This window comes from Fundulus heteroclitus, unplaced genomic scaffold (assembly GCF_011125445.2).
Source record: "Fundulus heteroclitus isolate FHET01 unplaced genomic scaffold, MU-UCD_Fhet_4.1 scaffold_70, whole genome shotgun sequence".
NCBI classification, from domain to species: domain Eukaryota; kingdom Metazoa; phylum Chordata; class Actinopteri; order Cyprinodontiformes; family Fundulidae; genus Fundulus; species Fundulus heteroclitus.
In genome coordinates this window covers 199,219-221,298 of record NW_023397143.1, presented here as the reverse complement: position 1 = coordinate 221,298, position 22,080 = coordinate 199,219, and the positions used below count along the sequence as shown (strand labels likewise).

Here is a 22,080-nt window from a genome sequence, read left to right as displayed (position 1 = left end):
TCACCCAAGAAGAGCCATGAAAAGGACGCTGAGACTTCCTGTCCGCTGTCCACAAAGAAAGCATCTGTCCGACCCCTGATCCCTACCACTCCGCTTCCTGTCCCACACGTGCAGCCGATGCTACTTCAAACTTTTCACCGCAGCGTCTGGCCCCAAACACGTGGAAGGTCACAAACAGGAATGCCCAAAAGGTCCTCAGAGTGCTTAGTTACTCTGAGTGAACCGCCGTCAGGACTTAAGAAAGGGGGGCTTCCTGCCTGGAAAAGGGAAAATCTTTCAACTGATAAGGATTAAAGGGGAAATAAATCATTATTTTCTGGCGGAGGCTCATGAGAAGAACAACACTCGTGTCTCTTGCTTTAATTCAAGATTGTCGTGTCTAAACGATGACCTGTAAGTCATACTACATGTTTACAGCTTTCTGTGTAATGTGTAAGGGACTTTTTTTTTTTTGTAAACTGTAAATTAACACTCTTCCCTTTAAAAGCAGGATTAACAAATGGCGATGAGGTTTCAAGTAACCCCGCTTTCATGCTCCACTTTTATTTACCCGAAACTTTCAGCGGCTTCCATTCCCCTTTTGCAACCATGTAACCTTAATTGGTCAAAAGAAAATCCCATAAAGTTTACTTACCGTAAGTTTCGGGTTTCAAACCCCTGACCTTTTGGCCCCCTTCTAATCGGGCTTGGGGCATGATTGGGGGTGGCAGGTGGGGCTAAAGCTGCAAACCTTCAATCCCAGTTACCAAAAAGCTTTAGAAGAGCTTTACCGCTCCCGATGCCAGACTATAATCTCCCAGACGCTTCACACATATGGTATCGTGGGATCATCCCCGTTAATGTACTTGCTACTCCCCCCGAAAACAGTCACAGCGGTGAAACAGAACATCAAATACAAGATACAGTCTTACTTGCAGTTTCCTTGCGTACGCAGTGATGATTTCAAAACTAAACTAACATATGCTACTTTCTAAAGATTGAGGACAACAGCGTTATCATTTAAATCAAAGGGAGATTTCCCCCCTTAAACAGAGTCCTTCATATATTCCTGTTCCTAAATAGAAGTGAATCGTCAAACTGGGCAGCCGTATTTATATTGATCTCTGCTGCTATTATAAAAAGAAATGTAATCCTGAATGAGGCTTTCATCGCCTGGTAAAATCCAGATGTGACGTAAAGACGGTGAAGATGTTCTCCCCTCATGTTGGGCGCTCACCACCCTCCGAACCACTCAGAATGATGTGTAAAAAAAGCTTTAAAATACCTTTTTTTTTTTAAATACTTTTTACTGCAGTAGCCTAAACAGTAAGTTTTACAGACATCCCTTAATTTTATTGATATGAACCAAAAACTATATCTCGTTATGTTTAGGTTGAATCCCGATGTATGTTATTTATCTTGATGTGTTTTTCTTTTCATGAAGTAATAATAAAAAGGCATCTCTGAATCGAAGCTTTATCCAAAATGTCTCACAAGCACATTTTTTTTTAACCAACAGCTGTAAATAAATATGAGAAACCACTGAAAAATAACCTACTGGAATACATAAAAGAATGACTATACCGTAAAAAAGACCATCTCCATATAAACAATATAGTCTCATCTTATATCTCTTTTTAAAATTTCAATATATTACAGTTTTTATTGATTGCTTTGACGCAGCAGTCAACTCAAAACCCACATTTTTTTCAAAACAGTTAACGCAGAGGTCTAAACAGTGGCAACAAAGGTCAAAATTACACATTTTGTTTGCAAAAGGTTACAACTCTGCCAAAACAACTCTGGCAAATTTTGCCCTCAAACATCACAACCTGCACACAAATGTTTGAGCCCTTCCAATCATTCGTTACACAAGGGGCAACAAAATACAAAACACCACACTCAATGTGAATCAGTGCAGCATTGCTGGTTCATTGTAGCCAAAGATGGTACGCAGCTTACATGGCAGCGTCATTTGTAGTCAAATTTGCCTTCTTGCAAAAAATGGATCCAGAAGCAAATATGTTGTGATGCAAATTTTATTGATTCTTTATTCTTTTTTTCCAGATAAACAAATGAAATATTACAAAAAATGAAAGATTCCAACAGAAAATACTAGGGCTGTTTGTTCCTTCTAGTCCATTCTGTCCTGATGAATAGGCCACATGGCCTCATCTTCATCACATTCAATATTTTCCCCTGCGATGCACCTAGGGAAAAATCTTCTTGCATGCCTAATCCATCCTTGACATGCCTCTGCATCTATATTATGGGCAGCAGCAGACATTGCATTGAGCAGGGGCATCTGCTCATAGGGACAGTGATCATATACTTTCCATCTCCATGCACTGAAGAATTCCACTATAGGAATAGATAGAGATGTATATACTGTATAGCAGCAATATCTGCTCTCCGGTCGAAAAACTCTTACAATGGATGCAACCGTGTTTCTATTGAGAACAGGTTGGACTCTTTGTCCTGCACCTCTAAGTGAAAGGCCATGATTTACCACATGATCAATCACAGTTGCCTGAATTTCATCTGTAACTTGAACCCTTCCAGCTCCACCTCGCACACAGATTCCTCTTCCTCATAATCTTCTTCCCCTGACTCATCTACCTCTTATTCTGACTCTCATCTGCCTTAGACCATTCATGCTTGCAAAGAACAACAAACAACATGCCACCTTTTACGTAAAGCCTGCATTTCAAATTGAAAAAATGTGTAAAGAAGTGTCAATCAGGTGCTTCAGTGATTTCATTCTGATCAATAAATTTCTAAGAGCTTGGAACAAATTGTTTCTGTTTTGCTACCACAGCTAAAGCAATGGAGTTTGGACTGCTTGAATGACATCTGCGTTAACTGTTTTGCAAAAGGGTGGGGAAAATGAGTCAAACCAATGAGAATAGGTTAACTCATTTGCAGGAGGTGTCTTTTGCTCTGCTGAGATGGTGATGCTGAAAACTGAGAGGTTGCCAGTTTCTTCAAACAGGTCAAAGCAATCAACAAAAACTGTAAATAAGTGCTTTGTAAGAGGAGTTACTTCTAACAACAACTGGTGACTTAAAAACTTGCCTGCAGCAATAGTCAGAGCCATGGTTCAAAAGTTTAAAACAACTACAAGTGGGACGAACATGGCTGATGTAAAATGTTATTTAAAATGTTATTTGGATTTGGGTTCAGGTAAACCTGAATTTATGTGGCCAGCACACACAACGATTAGGGTGGTAAGTGAGATAAAAACTGCAGCATACATGACTCCAAAACCTGTACAAACCTTTCTTTGGGATGCCGTCCGGGATTTAGCATCAATTTACCAGATTTAGATTTTGCATTGTCTTGCAGAAATAAGCTAATTCTTCCATGAAAAAAGATTGTGCTGCAGCAAAAGTTGCTCCAAAACCTGTGTAATTTACATTTGTTAGATTTTAGTGCACTGGAAATTCTGTTGCATAAATAACAGAAATGTCGTTTTCACCGTATTTTAACCTTTCAAACCAATATTGGAAAAGCCAGAAGCTGCTATAATGCCTGGGTAAAAAGAGAATCTCAATGTGGTTTTGAGGGTATGTCTGGGTCACATCTCCAACCCCACCCCCTCGCTGCAGATTATCCATAAAGACAGTCTCCCATTAACCTCCCCCCCTGGGTTTTGGGTCTAGCCAGCGACATTGAACTCTGAAAAAGTCGTAAACAGACAGGTGGGGGAGCAGGAACGGGTTGTGGCGAAGGGTGTGGCTGAGACGAGGTTAGAGCAGCCTGCATTGTCCCCACAAAGCAAAAGGCAAAGAGGAGATGATGATGAGAGGAGACAAACAAGGATGCCACAATGACAAGCATCCTCTGACAGTATGTGCATAAAAGTCTGTAGAGGAATTAAAAAAAAAAAATAGCCAACAATGAAGTTCCAGAAGAGGAATGTCACAGAAGGAAGCATGGAAGATATTTATACCAACTTCAGATTGTTGGGTGCTTTAAAACAAAAATCGTATTTTTTTTTAATCTCGTTAATTTAAGATGACGGCAAGTGTCTTGAGAGAAACCGTAAGACGGCAGTGACCTCTAAAATGTCAAACTGAAGAAGTAATCCTATAAATCAAAAATAAACTCAGCAGTGCTGGAATGATGGGGGGGAACTTAAAATGTTGGCTTTAATGTTGTTGGACCGCAGCTGAGGCTCGTCGGTGGACGGGGAGGAATAAGACGGCCTGTATGTACGCAGAGGACTTCATTCAGAGACCAAAGGCTGATGGCTGCACGAAGGAGCTTCAGACGGTGCTGTGTGGGAATTTAGCCTATTTGAGATGCAAATTCCTCAAAGGAATGAAAGAGGCTGAAAGAGAGGGAGGAACAGGTGTCCGAGGAAGTGTGCTGCAAGCATGGGTGAGGGAGGGTGGCGCTGAATGATAACACAGGGGCTGTTCAACTGCTGCCTGTTAACTCTCGTCTTTACTTGACATTTTCCTCCCGTCTTAATTTAGCTTTTAAAGTTCGTAACGCATGCAAAAAAAAATAAAAAAAAAATGGATGTGGGTTGTGTTGTCATACAAGCTGAATCTCAGAGTCTGTGGATTCAAGTCAATTTGTAAATCATAAAAAAAAACCCTAATCAGATCAAAAGAGTGAAGGGCATTTATAATCATTATTATTATTATTACTTTTTTTATTTTCCAGCTCTGGACACTAAACGTCTCTTTATTGAAACATTATGTAAGACTAGGTGGCATCTGTGGATAAGGTTGTAGACTGTGACAATAAGATTTATTCCAGCCCTGTGGGATAAACTGAAAGTTTCAATCAGTATTTCATGTTTCCCTTAGTGGCTTAAGCGTATAAATGGGGTAAGAAGGCAGACATTCTCACATTGCCCAGATAAGTATATAAAAAAATATTTAACACTACTTATAAATATATAAACTACAACCTTCTTGAAAAACATTAGTTAAAAGAGCAATCAAATAAGCTGTTAAACACTTTTGCCTTGTTTTTCTTTCCCAAATGCTCACTTCACACAGAGATACGACATCATCAGAAATCAGAATATTAATGGTCTCCACAGTCTTTTGCAGGCGTAACACCTCCAAATTGCCCATATAGGCTGGATGTTTGGAGACCAGTGGAAGTTATTTTAAGTGAGGTTTTATCCAGTCGTGACACTTGTCAAAAAGCTGACCCGGCGTCATATTTAGTAATGAGGAAGGAGAGTGAGGGAGAGGAGGAAAAGTGTGAGCAGCAACACAAAGGCTGGCATGCCTAAAATATTAAAGGGGACATATTGTGCTTTTCAGTTCTCCCTTTTCACATTGAAATCATTCAGTCGTGGTCTACACAAAGAGAAACTGCAATGCCCTGGTCTGAATTCCTCGTTAATTTACCTCAAAGTTCCCCCTTTTTACCCTTATTCTGAGATGTGTCTGAGAGCAACTTGTTTTGGTGCTGTCTCTTTAAATCTAAAGGGTCTTCACACCCCGCCCCTCTCCAGGGTGCCAGAGCATTCCACTCCACCTTCTTCGGCCATTTTTGTAGTATGCAGAGGGACGACGTAACGAACCATTGACTTATCAACTTGTTGCTTCAGCATCCTTCAGCTTGCACTACCTAAATCGCTCTGACAAATAAAAACGACGGATTCTTGAAATCGGTAAGCCGGACGTCCACGACCTTGTTTAGCAGCTCTGTGGCAGGCATATCTGTGGTGGTACTAAACTATCAAGGGAATCAACGTAAAAAAAAAAAACTGATTAGACCAACTCAAGTTTGGAAATTCTGATTTTAATTATATGAGAATAAAAGTGAATACAAAAAAAAAACCGTCAAAATCAATCATTTTCCAAACTTTTATTTTCTTTTTTTCATACAGGACCTGCAAAATGTATAAATCAGATTAAACTTTTTTCTCTAGATCCTTTAAGACAGTGTAGGAACCCTGTGGACAATAAAAGAGTCAAGTTGTCAAAATGAACACAAAGCAGCATTTCTTTTTAAAGACAAATGTTTTCTTGACAGGAAACCTTATTGTGTAGATTTGAAACATGTTTTCTAAATGAATAAGAAATTCCTGGATTATGTTCAGTAATACCATATAAATATTATTGGGAGCTGAAAGCTTTATGCTGGAATCCAGTTTGGCAAAATGTAATTTCTTCTGTCTTCTTGACGGAAATAAAAAAACAAACAAAATGTTTGAAATTTGTACAATTAGCTTCAGTTTTCCTTGAAAAAAGGAACCACAAGAAAAACACAAATATAATTTTAAATTCTTTAAAATTTGTTTCAATTAACACATTGAAAAGACATTGAGATAAAAAGCACTGGCAAACGTTGATTGCATAACTCTTCATTTGAATTAATTTCCTTCATTTGATACCACATTAATAATAACAATAATAATGATGATAATGATGAATCAAAATGTACATTTGGCTGATTATCACACGCTTATTGCTCCCCAGACTTAAAAAAAATGCTGCAGGTAACATTGAACAATTAATTTAGATAAAAGCTTTTAAATCAGATTTTTTATCAGCTTGTTTTTTTAAATTTTAAATTGTAGGAACCACAAACCTTAAGGAGGTTCAACATTCTCACACATGTCATTATAAACGCATAAATATGAACTCTTTAGAAATACCCAAACCCTCCTCTCAAATATCTTCAACATATTTTAAAAAAAATATGAACCTTAAATCTTTGGCATATTGACACAAAAAGCCCCCTTCGTTGCACTTTGTTCCTCCAGGTTTAGCCCCACCTGCTACGTCTCAGAAACAGCACAAGGATGCCCCCGTGTGGACAAGGTGAGCAACGACAGCTTTACAGAACCAGCACGAGTCTGTGACGACCAGAAAACTGTGAGTTAGTGTGAACGGATGAAATATAGTGAATAATGTAGAAAAAACAGAAGAACAAAAGAGGCAGCATGTTCTAGAAAAGAATATCCTGCCATAGATTAGGACGTTTTGACCTAGAATGAATCAATATCTGTTATTATGAATTGCCCAATGGTGACATATGTATGGAAATTATTCGCCCTCACAGGTAAAAATCGTGTTCCTCTATGCATTCATGGTCAACAATATTCTGATTCAGAATAGAGTAATGACGCATCTAAATCCATCGTCCATGAAAACGACCAGTCTGAGAGTTTCCTGGATGCATCTGCTTAGTCGGGTGAAATAGCGTGAAGTCCAAATAGGAGTCAGAACACCTAAGAAGTCCGGTTTGAGGCTTCAAATATGTTGAAAATGTGCAGATTTTATTGTTTACCGTGTCACTAAAGACAGTGACGGAAATCTGACGAGTGTCGCTGCAGGAAGAGAGCAGTGTGGCATAAACTGGTGTAACCCTCGCCTGGTTAAAGGTACGTGTCCTGCTCGCCGCTGCTCACACTCTCTTTGGACCCCTGGACGGTCATGTGGTTAAGCGCTTGCGATGCATCATTAGGGTCCGCAACTGGGAGCACGGCTGCATGGCCGTTTTCCTTCGTGGGCTTCATGCTTCCCTTTGCTTCGCCTTCTGACGCCGCCTGCGTTTTTGACGCCGAAGGAGACTCGACAACGATGGTGGGTCTCTGCCTCAGCTCCTGACGGCTCGGTGGCTCGGCAGCCATGATGGCCTTTGCGCCGTGCATCCTCGGAGGGGAGTTGCAGCTTAGATCTCCGTGAGTCTCCTTCCAGCGCCGCAGCTGAGCTTGGTGTTCCTTCTCAATGTCCTTCTCAGAGACTTGTAGGTCTATGATCTGAAACGTGCGGATGAAGACACAGGAGGGGGGTGGGCGGGGCTTCAGATCGAGGAAAACGGCGAGCGAACGGGTAAAGATTACAACAGAATAACCCTACCTCCTGCACCAGGAAGGCTTCACGCATGTACTCTGGACGAATCTTTTTCAGCAGCTCAACCGTCTCGTATAAACCTTGGCAGGACTTCACTTTTTCCTGCGTTCCTAACAAGCACTTCAGGAGAGCCAGGCCCACTCTGAAGAGGATCTTCACTCCTGAGAAGCAGAGACGGGGATCAGAACACGCGGCAGACATACGAGTATGAAACAAAAGAAAGTCAGTCACAACTGTATATGTAGATATAAATCGAAATAATCTCTTTTCACATGAGCCTGAGGTTAAGATCCTGCAGTGTTACAACCACTGATATACAGATGCTGGTCATATAACTAGAATATCATGAAAAAGTTTTGTTTATTTCAGTAATTCCATTCAAAAAGTGAAACTTGTATACTATATTCATTCATTACACACACACTGATATATTTCAAGTGCGTAATTCTTTTCATTTTGACGATTATAATTGACAACTAACGAAAACCCCAAATTCAGTATCTCTGCAAATTAGAATATTGTGAAAGGCTCCAATATTGAAGACACCTGGTGCCACACTCTAATCAACTAATTAACTCAAAACACCTGCAAAGGCCTTTAAATGGTCTCTCAGTCCAGTTCTGTAGGCGACACAATCCTGGGGAAGACTGCTGACTCAACAGTGGTCCAAAAAGACGACCATTGATCATCTGCTGGTGTTGGTCCACTGGGTTTTCTGAGGTCCAAGGTCAACACAGCCTTCTACCAGGAAGTTTTAGAGCACTTCATGCTGCTGCTAACCAACTTTATGGAGACGCAGATTTAATTTTCCAACAGGACTTGGCACCTGCACACAGTGCCAAAGCTACCAGTACCTGGTTAAAGGCCCATGGTATGCCTGTTCTTAATTGGCCAGCAAACGTGCCAGACCTTAACCCCATATAAAGTCTAATGGCTATTATGAAGAGGAAGATATGATACACCAGACCTAACAATGCAGAAGAGCTGAAGGCCACTATTAGAGCAACCTGGGCTCTCATAACACCAGAGCAGACTGATGGACTCCATGCCACGCCGCATTGCTGCAGTAATGCAGGGAAAAGAAGCCCCAACTAAGTACTGAGTGCTGGACATCCTCCTCCTTTTCATGTTCATACTTTTCAGGTGGCCAACATTTCTGGAAATCTTTTTTTTTTTTTGTATTGGTCTTAAGTAATATTCTAATTTTCTGTGATGCTGAATTTAGGGTTTTCATTGGTTATAATCTTGAAAATAAAACACCAAACTGGTCCTTTTTAAAAGTCAAAACTTTTATAAGCAGAATGACACATTGCTTTGACAGTTTGACTTGAATGTAATTGAAATCTAGTTGACATAAAATGAAATTTGCAAGAAGTTCTAGGAAAATTAAGCAAAGCGCACGTATGCCTTTTAATACATATGGTTTCAATTTTGCTTTTATGGTGTTCCATTGTGTTTTTGTTTTTTTATTATACTTTGTGAACTGATTTTAAACCCCCTATAGTAGCACTTTGAGATTTTATCTGAAATGTAAAGTGCATTATAACTAAAACGTATTATTATAGTATGTCATGAAAAGTAGTAGTGTTTAAAAATTGTAAAACAAAACATTTTACCTGGTTAAATATAGCTTAAATAAAATAATATAAGGCATGGGTGTCAATATTAATTTATATAAATGTATTAGTGGAGTTTATTGGGTACACATAATCTGAATTTCTGGACATTTTAGCATTAAACAAACATCTTAAACTAGTTGTGCTGGATAGGCCAGTGTTTCCCCTACCCTGGTCCTCAGGGCACACTGCCCTGCCTGTTTTAGACGCTCTCCTGCTAAAGCTCACCTCATTTCTACTGATGGCTGATCAACAGGCTTTTGCTGAACTGGAATCTTCTGAATCAGGTGTGTTAAAGCAGGGAAACATCTAAAACATGCAGGGCAGTGTGCCTTGAGGACCAGGGTTGGGGAAACTCAGGGATGGGCGGTGCCTGTTTTGACTTAACGACACTAGTGTTTGTTTTACTCCCTCCTGATGAACAAATGTAAATTTAGAGCTGACAAGAGCTTCTTCTTTTTATTTTTTATCCTATCCCTCTCTCTGCTCCCGGGCGGCGGCCTGACCCGGCGCAAAGGTTCGGCTCGCTCTCGATAAAAAAAAACAATCCATGCCATTCATGTTGCTTATTAAGGTATCCGCCTGGCTGCAATTCCTCCAGACTGCAGTTGTGATAGGGAAAAGACAGACACACACACACCTCTCCTGTCATTTTATGAGGCTATCTCTGTCACAACAGGACCGTGCAAACTTAGTAACTTTTGAGACCCACGCTCTTATCTTCTAAAAAAAGTATTTTTTCTGTGTTATTGGGGAGTTTACGTGAAAGCTCCAATGGTTGTCTCGTTACTTGAGGGAGCCTCTTACCCCTTCCCCAAGAGCTGTAGTCGGTTTCTGCTGCCTCGTCCTGCAAACCCCGCCTGCAGTCGCAGCAAAGAGAGCAGAACGGATAGCTATCCACTCCACTTCCTTTGCATTTTGCAAATGTATTAGAAGCAGTGCAGAAAGATTCACAGAAAGTTGTGTGCCGGACCACTTGCAGAGCAGAGAGGGAGACTACAGAAGAAAAAAGGACTGGCAGCAGCAAAGGGCACTAAATTGACGTTTTTTTCATAAGGGAAGCTATAAGATATAAACACTAGTGGTGAACAGAGAAAACGCTAACAGCCTATCCTGCACAAATAGTTAATAGGGAGGCTAGTCTCATGTTGAGGAGCAAAGGGAGTTAAAAACTGACTCAATAAAACAAAGGTTTTAAGGAATTGATTTTTTATTTTTATTTTTTTTTTATATGGTTAAATATTTAATACTAAAATGTCCAGGATTTCAGATTTAGTGTAGCCTTCATAATCTCCACTCCTAAATTATATGTGATGGATAATGCCCGACTGTTAGCTCTGCTTTGCTTCGCGTCGGACGGTTCACGCCTCAGCGTAGTCTATTTTGGATCTCTGAATTATTATTATTATTAGGTACTTCTGCAAACCCTTCAGAAAATGGCACCCTGGGTGGTGAGCCATATCGCCCACACACAGAGAGATCTCCACTGTACTGACAGGACTGGCGTTATTGGATTAACGCTTTAGTTGTCCTGAATCACAGGGTTGCACTTAAAAAAAACCTGAGACCTAAATTCTTGGTGGTTTTCACTCAGCCGTCTGAATCTATAGATGTGATGGAGCAAAAATCTACTTCTCTAAGATCTTGTAATCCCAACTGAATCAATCTTTCAACGCTTGATCTGCAATTATTCCAACTCCTAAGGCATCCTCCCTTAACAAGGTCAATAAATGTTTTTGAGCTGACGCAACTCATTGATTTGGGTATTTATTGTTAATGTAAACAACCCTTTAAATTCTTCTTTTTTTTTTTTTTAGGTTCAACTGCAGAAGAAATTATTGTTTTTCCCCTGTATCTATTCAGAAACGTAAAAAATAAGAAATGTCTCCATCAGAGTGACAGTGTTTTTGTTTAGGCCAAACATTGGACGGTGTGAATAACAGTGACAGCAACACATTGCTCTTGGATATTTTTGTCTTTTCTGAAAGTTTGAAAAACAAAACAAAAAGTGAAAGTAGACAACTAATATAAAATATTAAAACTACACCAAAGTCAAAACAAAATATGGTTGAATTTACCAAACTATGTATATCAATGTTAAATATTACTTCTGTAACCGGGTCAGTGTTTGATTTGTTTGCTTACGCGATATTTATTTGCTAAAGACACATAAAAATGCTGAGGGAGCGGTAGCAATCTGTCACAGCTATCTGTGACATTTCTGCCACAAACCTTTTTATTTTTTTTTCCCCCATACATGTGATATAATTACTACTACTTTAAGGAAAACAGTGCCATGGTTTTCCTTCGTTTTAACCAGAAGGGATTCTTCCCTGCAGGGCCTCACCCTCACAGAGAAACATGTCCCAGACCCGCAGCACGGACGACCAGGGCAGAGTCCGGGAGAAGGCGCACATGAACCACTCGGTCATGTACAGGATGGGCTCCACTTTGTGCTTCTTTAAGTGGCGGTGAGCCACAGCGGACACCCGCCGCAGCAGAGCATACAGGATCTCCCCGTCCAGCTGGATCGCCTCCTGTGGGGGAAGACGGGAAAGGGTGGGTGTGGAGACAACAGATTCCTCCGTCTTTGCATAATCTGATTGTCTGCTAATCATGTCCTTGGCCCGGTAGCCACCTTGTGTGATTAGATTGTTAGCTTATCGGTATGCAGTGAGAGAAATACTCGCCTGACAAGTCTGACACCACCACATGCAACACATACCACAACAAACCACACCACAGCAACACAACAGGGCTGTTTGTTTTTACTTTGGCTGACAAACTCTGACTACACCCTCAATTTGTTTAAACACTAAGGCTCCTTTAACTTGGCATTTTTGTGGACTATATATCGATTTTAGAACAATATCTCTTGTATTTCTGCTAATAAGTGACCACCTGATAGAGTTCAGGTAGTATGCTGGTGAAGATTCTCAGTCATTCAGGTCATGGTCATTCAAAAAAGTAAAAAACAAAGAAACTGGACTTTTTTTCCGTAGTTGAAGATGTTGAAGTCCAGTTGCTTTTTTTTTTACTTTTTTGGAAAGAGTTCAGGTAGATAATGAACATTGGGACATTCAGGTGACGCCCTGGTGTTCCCCGAGGGGTTTTATGACGTACCAGCCCGGTGCTGTAGTATCCAGGAAGGTATTTTTCACAGATCTGGACCAGAACCCAGAAGGCATCCTAAAAACAAACAAAATCCATGGATAAGAGTCAATTACAAAAACACAAAATGTGCAATAAACTATGCTGGTAGAAAAAAAAAACAAAAAACAGCCTATAGGAGAAATGAAACATTGGAGGATGCTCAACCTCGGCTGGCATGTGCATCAGGAGGACGGCGGCGACAGGCGCCTGAGCCTGACAGTAACCTTCGTCAGGTCGATGAAGAGTGTAAGCTTTCAGCACGCGAAACAGATCCTGCTGCCTGCATGAGAAACATGCGGGAGATTACGTCATCGTTTTGAGACTCACAAAGTAATTCAGAATTCTTTCAATCTTCCACATTTTCTAACGTTACGACAAGCTTCAGGGCTTTTTAATAAGGATTTTGTGCCGTTTTCCAAAAGTCACGTTGGAGACACAGCAAACATGAGGCTCCTCAACCTACAACACTGCAAAAACTAAAAATAAGTGATTTTTTTTTCTTGAAATTAGTGTATCTGTCCTTGATTTGAGCAGGTAAGCAACATTATTTATCAATGGCATGAGTATGTTTACCCCTAAAATAAGATAATTAGATGTCCTGCACTTGAAATAGGATGATGGAGATGAACTGTTCCTATTTTAAGTGCAAAAATCTTATTCCATTGGCAGACAATCTTAATTACCATCTCATATCAGGGACAAATAAACTAATTTCAAGAAAATTTTACTTACTTTTGGTTTCATTTTTGCAGTGAACTCTGTACTTCATCTGAAACACAACACCAGCACCTGAAAACATGGTGGTGGTGGCAGCATCATCATGTGGGAAGGCTTTTCAACAGTTAGGGCAGGGAAGCTAGGTGACATGCCTAGCCTATTTTTTTTTTAGTTTTTTTGGGCCAAATATACAGCACAGGTGTGTGTATATAAATCCTGATAAAAGGGACAACAGTGCCATCTGCAGTTTGGCCTCCATCTGCGGTCAGCAGTATGACTAGCAAGGGATTCTGGGTAATTCTCAGAGCAAAGGCTTCAGTGCATTGCGGAAACCTAGCTATGAATGTCTACGGATGAAACATCCTCCTGAAAGAGTATAAAACGTTATGCAACTGTAATTTGTATTTAATATCAATGGCCTGATGTTATTTTTGCCACTTTTTCAGCTCGTCTATTTTGGGTCTCTGAATTTTTATTGATGATGAGGTTCATGGCTAGTTATATTCGCTTCCTGCTGTGTCTGCAGGCAGCAAATATGATTGTTTCAGCCTTTGTTTTGTATGCAGGAGCTTTTGAGACTTGTTGCTATATTATATAGCATATAAACTGTGGCTTTGCTGAAAAATGCCAGTTGTTAGAATCCATCATTGTTATAACATGTATTCAAAATGTAAAAGGGATTCTGGTTAAGCACCAATACCAATGGCTTCACTGCATTAAATGAGTAAACATTAAAAATCACATTTTCAAACCATTTTGAGGTTTTGTTGTGATGTAGGGAGGAGGAGTTCACAACAGAAAATGTTTGGTAACCCCTGCCCTAAAACTCCCAGAGCTATTCCTTCCCTTCCACACTCTCGTAATCCCTCAACAAACACAGCACGATGGGGAAATGTTTAAAGGGTACGAGTACTACTGTATGGCACAGTATTAACACATGGGAAGATACGCTCGAACAGACCGCTTACCCATGACCTCCTCTGGCTGCAAACATTTCGTGGAAAGGAAACTGTCGATGGAGGTCCCTCTCAATGACGTCAACCCATTTAGGATCTCCTGGCTGGTTGTCCAGTTCCTAAAACGCATCAATTCGCTCAGCTGTTGCAACATTTACCACATTGGTAAACTATTTTTTCAATGTTCTTGTAGTTTTAAAAAAAAAAAAAAAAGGAAATGAAGGACGTTATGTAAGGACAACTGCAGAAGATCTAGTCAAGTACCGCACGTTGAGTTTGGACATGAGAAACGGCGACAGTTTCTCATCAGTGTTGACTTTTCCAGTACAGATGGCAAAGGCTGATACATCTATGATGTAAACTGATGTGTTTACGGCCCTGTTGATTAATGAGTGCAGTAAAAGGGGGACCATAAATCTTGCACCGACCTCAAACCTGCCCTTGTTTTGCTCCCTTTTTACTTTGGCCCCAGTGAGGTAGAGCCAGGCTCGGCCCCGTAACGACGGAGGGATCCCCTTCTGACAGCGCTCTTTCACCTTTTATTCAACAAAAACACACTTAATCATACACAACTCATGCATAAAATGACAAGAGAAAAAAAACACAGCTAGAGCTTCTTGTAATCTCTTCACGAGGTCAGTGGGGTTTATGCAGCAGACCTTGTTGTGTTTCTTGGCCATCCACTTGTCCCAGCTGTTCAGCATCTCCAGCCATTTAGCTTCCCGTTGCCTCAGCACGCCGATCGGGACTTCTTCCGCGCTGAGAAGACAGAATCCATACAAACAGTGTTCAGACAAATTGGCTATTCACCGTCTCCTCCTTTTGACGTAGCCCGTCAGCAGGGCGGACGTTCTTCCTACTTCATGCAGGAAGCTTGCCTCAGGCAAAGCCGTCGGAGTGAAGTGGAGGAAAAACAGGAAGCCGAGGGGAACCTTTCCCCCAATTTAGCTCCTCGTGATCTCACGCACAGAGATGTCCTCACGCGCAGCAGAGCACAAGGAAAGCTAGCGCCCTCTTTCTTATACACACTTCCATAGTTCTAATCAAAAGTTAAAAAATTCCCGAGGAGCATGGATGCTATGATTGACTTTACCCACTCCCTTTCCAGGGTTTAAAGATCATCCTAGAGAAAGCACTTACATTTGGAGCACTATTTGAATTATCTGCGATTTTCTTTAAATAAGAGAGCAATCCTAAACAACTGCAGATTTTACCATCCTCATCTGTCAACTCTCACCATCTCTTCTTATTTCATTGATCATCTTCTCTCACACCAACTACCTTTATGTCTTCTAGGGCTGGACGATATAGAAAAAAAGTATATCGATATAATAGAAATCATATTGATCGATATTGATAATTATCAATAGATTTAAAACATATATTATAAGTGCAGCCCTGGCCATTTTATGCCGTTGCTTAGTGACCTGTGTTTAGATACAGGACACGCAAACACTGAATTCAAACTCAACCCTTTATTCAACCAAGTTTTTACCAAAACTGCAAGTTTAAAAAGAAAGAAAAAAAGAACGGGTGCTGTCTGAAGGGGGCGTTTGTGATTGGTTGAGAGGATTTAATGACTGTAATATTAATGTACATGGCTAGAATGTATAAGGGAAAAAAAACTGTTATTCTATTGAACTTTTTACTAACCCTTTTTTTCCTATCATCGATATACGTCTATCGGTCAATATATATTGATATTGAATTATCGTCCAACCCTAATGTCTTCTATCCATAGATCTAATCTGTGGGCTTCCTCTAGGCCTCCTGCCTGGCAGATTCTCAGACGTCTGAGCGCAGCAGCTACAAGCCATTTTCACGAGCCCCCACTTATTTGTCCACAATGACAAAAGACCTGTCTGGAGAAGAGAAGGTGGGGTGTTTAAATCCAAGAAGACTAACCCACAGTCAGGCATGGTGATGGCAGGATCATGATGTGGGACTGTTTCACTACCTTAAAGCTACCTAAGGCCTCAGCCCTGTTTAGAATATGTGGACTAAGCGTAAAAGCCCATTTCCTCCTATGGAAACCAAGCAAACGAAATATACTCCAGCAATTCTGGCAAAATGGATGACCCAGCTCAGTCTAAAATACACCAGAAGCCTGCATTAAGGATAAAACTTGTTACAAAACCATTTAGTCAAATATCAGTACGGATGTATTCATAAATGTTAGGATTTACATAGAATTTGTTCCTGTTTGGATCCACAACACAATAAATGAAAACTTGTGCATCTAATTGTTTAAAAAAAATGAATCACTGTAGTCATCCGTTACGTGATCTGTGATTAAAACATGACATTGAGGAATGTCATTTTTTTGTTTCAAAGCACATTCTGAAGCACCATTTAAAAAAAAAAACCTTCAGTGATGCCTGAATCCAGGCTTGAGAGAAATCCAGGTGGACACATTGCAGACGCCGCCATGTTATGCAGCGCTGAAAGTGAAAGTCAGGACTCGGTTCCAGCTGAAACTTCCCCCCCAAATGCAACTCATCTGACTCTGGAGCGAGAGGGCCGCCTTGGCTAAAGCTTGCGAAAGCTTCTCCCAGGAGGACAGATCCCCGGTAAAAGGATTTTTGTGGAAAACACAATTGTGAAAGTTTCACAGGCCGCACTGTAGTTTGCATGCACACCGAGGGAGAAAGCTTGAATGACGCATCGATGATCAATAACCAAATTAAAAACGGGAACTACGCCACCCACGGCTGTAACTATTATCCTCTTTTGTTAGCATGAACATGCAGAGGGGAGAATCTTCAACAATGTTCAGTCTAAAGAATTCATCTCCTGTCCTCTGCTCCCCTACGGCAATAAGATACAGATCTGTGCTTTGTTATCCAATGGCACAGGATTATTATACTTTTTTTAATTCTCATTAATGTGAGTAGTAACAAAATAAAATCATAAAAAGTATCAAAATGTATCATTTGATAAGTGGGTAAATGGTGTCTTTTGGAATGATTAAAGCAAACTTTGGAAGATCAGAAATGTAATAATCAATTCAATATATTTCAAATGAATTCTATCACGTAGGCGTGACTGCCGGCCTCTTTAAACTTTTGTTGAATGAACGTGTCGCGCTTAGGAGCTCGGCGAACTCCAGTGTTGTACTCTGACAGGGTGAAACCCGACAATTAAGTCCTTAAAGGAACCTTGCTTCACACTAAAGGCTCTTTCCCGTCAGCGCTACTTGGCTCGACTCACTTCGTGGGCGTGGTCATCATGGCAAGGCCGTCTCGTGGCGTTACATTTTCACTCCAGCTCTGCTTGTTTTGAACAAGAAGGAACTAAAAAAAAAAATGTGGGCTGGTACCATTACACTGCAGCTAATGAAAAAACCGAGTAGAGCTGCTCTCCGAGACAGACCTCCAAGCTTTCATGTGGCCTTTAGATGAGCTCTGATTCTGGTGACTTTGATTGGGTTTCCATTGTAGAGTAGCTGCACTCATTAGGCCTGTCGCGATAATCAACAAATCTTCAGTACGCTGCATCGCTGTCGTGCTCCCTTCTCGTTTTCTCACTGTAGGAGGGGTTAAACCTTGCTAAGGGTTTCCCACAGAAAATGGGGTAATCCTAGGACTGGGCGATAATTCAATAACAATATATATATCGATCGATAGACGTGTATAGATGATAGAAAAAAAAAGGGGTCAATCAAATGTTCAAGAGAAGAACATTTTTCCTTCCTTTTGCGTTCTAGTCATGTTGGTTAATGTTACAATCATTATTGTCTCCCAACCAATCACAAGCGCAGACCCGGAACGCTCCTTCACCAAGCCCCGCCCCCTTCAAAGAGTCCAGAGGGCACACGTTCTTCTTTCTTTTATAAAAATGTGCAATTTTGGTAAAAAAGTTGGTGGAATAAAAAGGTTGAGTTTGAATTCAGTGTTTATGTGTTCTGTATCTAAAAATATGTCGCTAAGCAACAGCATAAAATGGCCAGGGCTGCACTGGAAATATATGTTTTGAACTTGTCGATAATTATCAATATGATTTCTATTTTATCGATATGCTTTTCCCTATATCGTCCAGCCCTAGGTAATCCTGACAGCAGTGGTAGGGTGGCTCGGAGGAAGCGTGAGGAGCTGTTAGCTATTAGCTCCTCGCTTTTAGCTAATAATAATAAGCTAATAAGACTTAGCGCATTAGGTTAGTTGACCTGGAGGTTTTATTCCAGACGTAAAGTTTACTGGGGGTGAGCTTGTGTCACGTAGGCCCATGCGCAAAGTTAAAAAGGAGAGCATGGTGAGGGAAAAAGAAATTTGAAAAGAAATTTATTTGGCATCAAAGCTAAACCGTTGCAGGGTGGGAGTTTTTCAAATGACGCCACCAGCTTAATTTGTCTGAGCCGATAGGTCAAGAGGATGTACCTGCGTTATTATGCCATTATCATATTAGTTGAAAAAGGTCTCCCAGTGACAATAATATGATTTTAAAGCTCGTCTTAAAACCCATCTATTTAACTTGGCTTTCAACACCAGTGAGATCTAGTTTAAAGTGTATGTCTTTGTTTTTAAATCTACTTTTAATTATAATTATTTTTATTTTGTTGTGTTTTTGGATTGTACAGCACTTTTTATCAACTGTGGTTGTTTTAAAGTGCTTTATAAATAAAGCTGGTATGGTATGGTATGGTATTTATCACAATACGTTTTAGAAAAAAAAATTATCGTCCAGCACAATTTGTTATCGTGAAGCGAGTTCCAGCTGAATGAAATCCCAACGCTTCATTCACTGCAAGACATTCTGGACAATCGTGCTCCGAACCCCGTGGGCACACGCGTTCGGCGATGGCCGCTACCTGTTCCAACATGAAAAGCAAAGGTGCAAAAATAAATAAATAAAGCAAAGGTGCATATCGACATGGTTGATCGAGTTCAGTCAATGATGAAGAAGCTGACTGGTCCACACAGAGTCCTGGCCCCAACCCCAAGAAACTGTTGGGGTGGCGCACTGAATCTAAAAGCCATAATTTCAGGATTTTATTCTACTGTTGTAGTAAAGCTGCCTGTAGAAAACCATTTTAAAGACTTACGTAAACGCATATAACATCTTTTGGCTTATCGTTTTGATTTTTTAATGCTACTAACGATCTAATGTGCAGAGACCAATGACAGTACAGTTAACATTTTTAATTGAACGGCAACTCCTTTTCATTGTGCAATCATATTAGGAATAAGGTGTACATGTATTCGTGTATTGACAAACAAAACAATTAGTATGGGGAAAGTAGTTACTGGCAGATAACAAATTAAAGTGTGATAATGGGATGAAATGCTAAACTGATGCTTCTGCAGTTTACACTGGCCAGGCGCCATTGCAAGAAACACCTTGTCTGACCTGAACAACACACCTGTGGAAGAATGGCCAATCACGTCCAGTAAAAAGGCCCCAAAACTACGTGGGAAGCCAATAAAGTATCCAGCTCCTTTTTGTGTGAAGGCAAACCGCCGAAAGCGTTTGACAATATAATTCAGTGTAACATTTTAATTATATATTAATAAAATATATATATTTTTCTACATTAGTGTTTCTCGTTGGAGAGAATAAAACGTTACTTACAGCTCTCCGGCGGACTGCTGGGATCCTCCGGTGAAGCCGTACCTGTCCACCTGACTCTCCCCGGGGATGGAGCCGTTTGCCTCCGGTCCGTTCGAGCCGCCCTTCCCGTTGCTCTCCGTCAGCTTCTCCGCGCTGGCGACATGTTCCAGTCCGTTTCCCGGCTCCGTTTTTGCCATTCGGACGGCATTTACCTCGGTGGAAGTAGACGGGTGCCGAGAGTGAGTCTGAAACTTCGGCGTGAGTTTAATTAAAAGCTTCCCATTCAAGGCGTCCGCTGCTTTTTTTGTGTGGCTAAACTCCTGCGGGACCTGCTAGCTCCAAGACTAGCTGGTCACCATCTAAACAAACTCTTCAGAGGTTTACGTTCTTTGTTAAATCTGCGCGGTTTAGTCCCAAAAAATGAACGTTACGTGCAAACAGCCCGATTTCCACCATGTGGTTAAACCCTAAAATATTGAAATCTAACGGCCAGGCCGGCAAAAATAAAAAAAATGTTAAATTAGCTTGACTATTTTGTCGGCTAACTCCGAAGTTAACGTGGTAATAGTGTTGTCAGCTGACACTTTCGGCCGGTATCACTGCTGTCAGCAAGAATTTAGGTTAGCACAGGCTACAAGGAAGAGAAACAGCCTGGCTGGAGAAAGTAAACAAAACATCCAGTGTCTCTGCTCCCTCCTGCCACCTACTGGTGAAGTATTAGAATTACACTATTCCGCTGGCTTCTGAGACTGAACATCTATGGATAAAATTTATTTCCTTAATCATAATATTGACAAGCGGTCTGTTTTACAGTTAGCAGTAGTTTCTCCGACAGAGCTATGCATGTTTTTGTACAGCACACTGTGCAATTTGGTGACTTTTTGTTAATATATGCTAAACAAAATAAACAAGAAATTCCTTTATTGTCGTACAATGGGGAAATTCGGGCGTGACAGCGGCAAAGACTCGTACACAGAGTTACACGCTAGATAAGCAATGGGAAACAAAACAAAACGAAACGAAAATAAAACCAGAATAAGTATTGTACAATTATTGATCAATTCAATTAAATTGTATTTATATAGCGCCAATTCGTTAAACATGTCATCTCAAGGCACTTTCCAAAATCAAATTCAATCAGATTATACAGATTGTGTCAGATTATACAGATTATTAAAAAAATAAAATAGGCGTGACTGCCGTCCTCTTTAAACTTTTGTTTGAAATCTATCTATCTATCTATCTATCTATCTATCTATCTATCTATCTATCTTAGATAGATAGATAGATAGATAGATAGATAGATAGATAGATAGATAGATAGATAGATAGATAGATAGATAGATAGATAGATAATTTGGGATATAATAATAGCAGTTAGGTAGGGAATATAATTAGGTTTTACAGTGAACTATAATCTGTTCAAACTGTAAATTAGCTCAGACTTTGTTCTATCAGCAAATATCGCATTGTCATCCAACAAATCGATATAACATTGTATTGTGAAAAAGGTGGTGATTTACATCCCTGCTGTTTTGTAGACTTTTCCTCCTTCTCGTTTATTATCAATTCCCAGGTTGATAGGGTTGTTAAAAAAACACCACCACTTTCTTTAAAGACATATTTAAAAACCCTCTTTTAATGAAAACAAAAATAAAGAATGTGGTGGTCCTAAAGTTCCTTGTTGTGTTTAACTCCCAGTATACAGATCTGGTATTTCAAGGGTTTCTAAAAGGCTAAAAAAAAATAAAAAAATTCCTAAATTCTTTTTAGGATTTAGGACTGGCCTTTCAGTAATACTGTTTCATATTAGGTCAGTATGGGATATCAAATCTGCATCTGATTACTTGGTTTTGTTAGCAAAAAAAATATTGAATATGCCTGAATTATATGCCTGAATTATTTTGTGAATAGTCAGATTTATTCAACTACTATTCGTTTTTGTGGCTTATGATGACCTTCATTGTGAATTGGTCGAGTAAAAATAAGAGATTAGTGATCTAAACAAGAACCTTTGGAAGTAATATACAGAATAAAACAGCCCTAGTTTCCTGATCTTTCAGTTTACTTACAGGTTACTTACTTGCAATTTTATGGAATCTAACCAATACGTTTTTCTAAGAAGTACATTTAAAACAAAAATTCAGGTAATATCAAATTGTTGCTTTGAAAATAGGTTGATAACTTTGATACTGGTATCTATTTATCTGCTACTGGCATAAGGGAGATGAAAGCCTCAGGGTGCAACGTTATAAATTTAACCTGACGGTGGCGCTAGAC

The 22,080-nt window shown here is 40.1% G+C and overlaps 1 protein-coding gene across 1 annotated transcript; it reads right to left on the bottom strand.

The window, feature by feature from the left end:
* Positions 1-6,650: 6,650 nt before the first annotated feature.
* Positions 6,651-20,491, bottom strand: LOC105935836 (TBC1 domain family member 10A). The gene is made up of 9 exons (XM_012876420.3): positions 19,822-20,491; positions 14,913-15,012; positions 14,682-14,789; positions 14,266-14,372; positions 12,746-12,860; positions 12,551-12,616; positions 11,775-11,964; positions 7,818-7,972; positions 6,651-7,717 (listed from the first exon to the last, which is right to left on the bottom strand). The coding sequence occupies exons 1-9, from the start codon at positions 19,995-19,997 to the stop codon at positions 7,334-7,336; spliced, it is 1,401 nt and encodes a 466-aa protein (XP_012731874.2). The 5' UTR covers positions 19,998-20,491; the 3' UTR covers positions 6,651-7,333.
* Positions 20,492-22,080: the final 1,589 nt, after the last annotated feature.

Coding starts and splice junctions, on each gene's coding strand:
- LOC105935836 (XM_012876420.3), bottom strand. CDS start 19,997: ATGGCAAAAACGGAGCCGGGAAACGGACTGGAACATGTCGCCAGCGCG. Junction 12,617..12,745: donor TGATGCACATGCCAGCCGAG/GTTGAGCATCCT, acceptor GTTTGTTTTTAG/GATGCCTTCTGGGTTCTGGT. Junction 7,718..7,817: donor AAGCCTTCCTGGTGCAGGAG/GTAGGGTTATTC, acceptor CGCACGTTTCAG/ATCATAGACCTACAAGTCTC.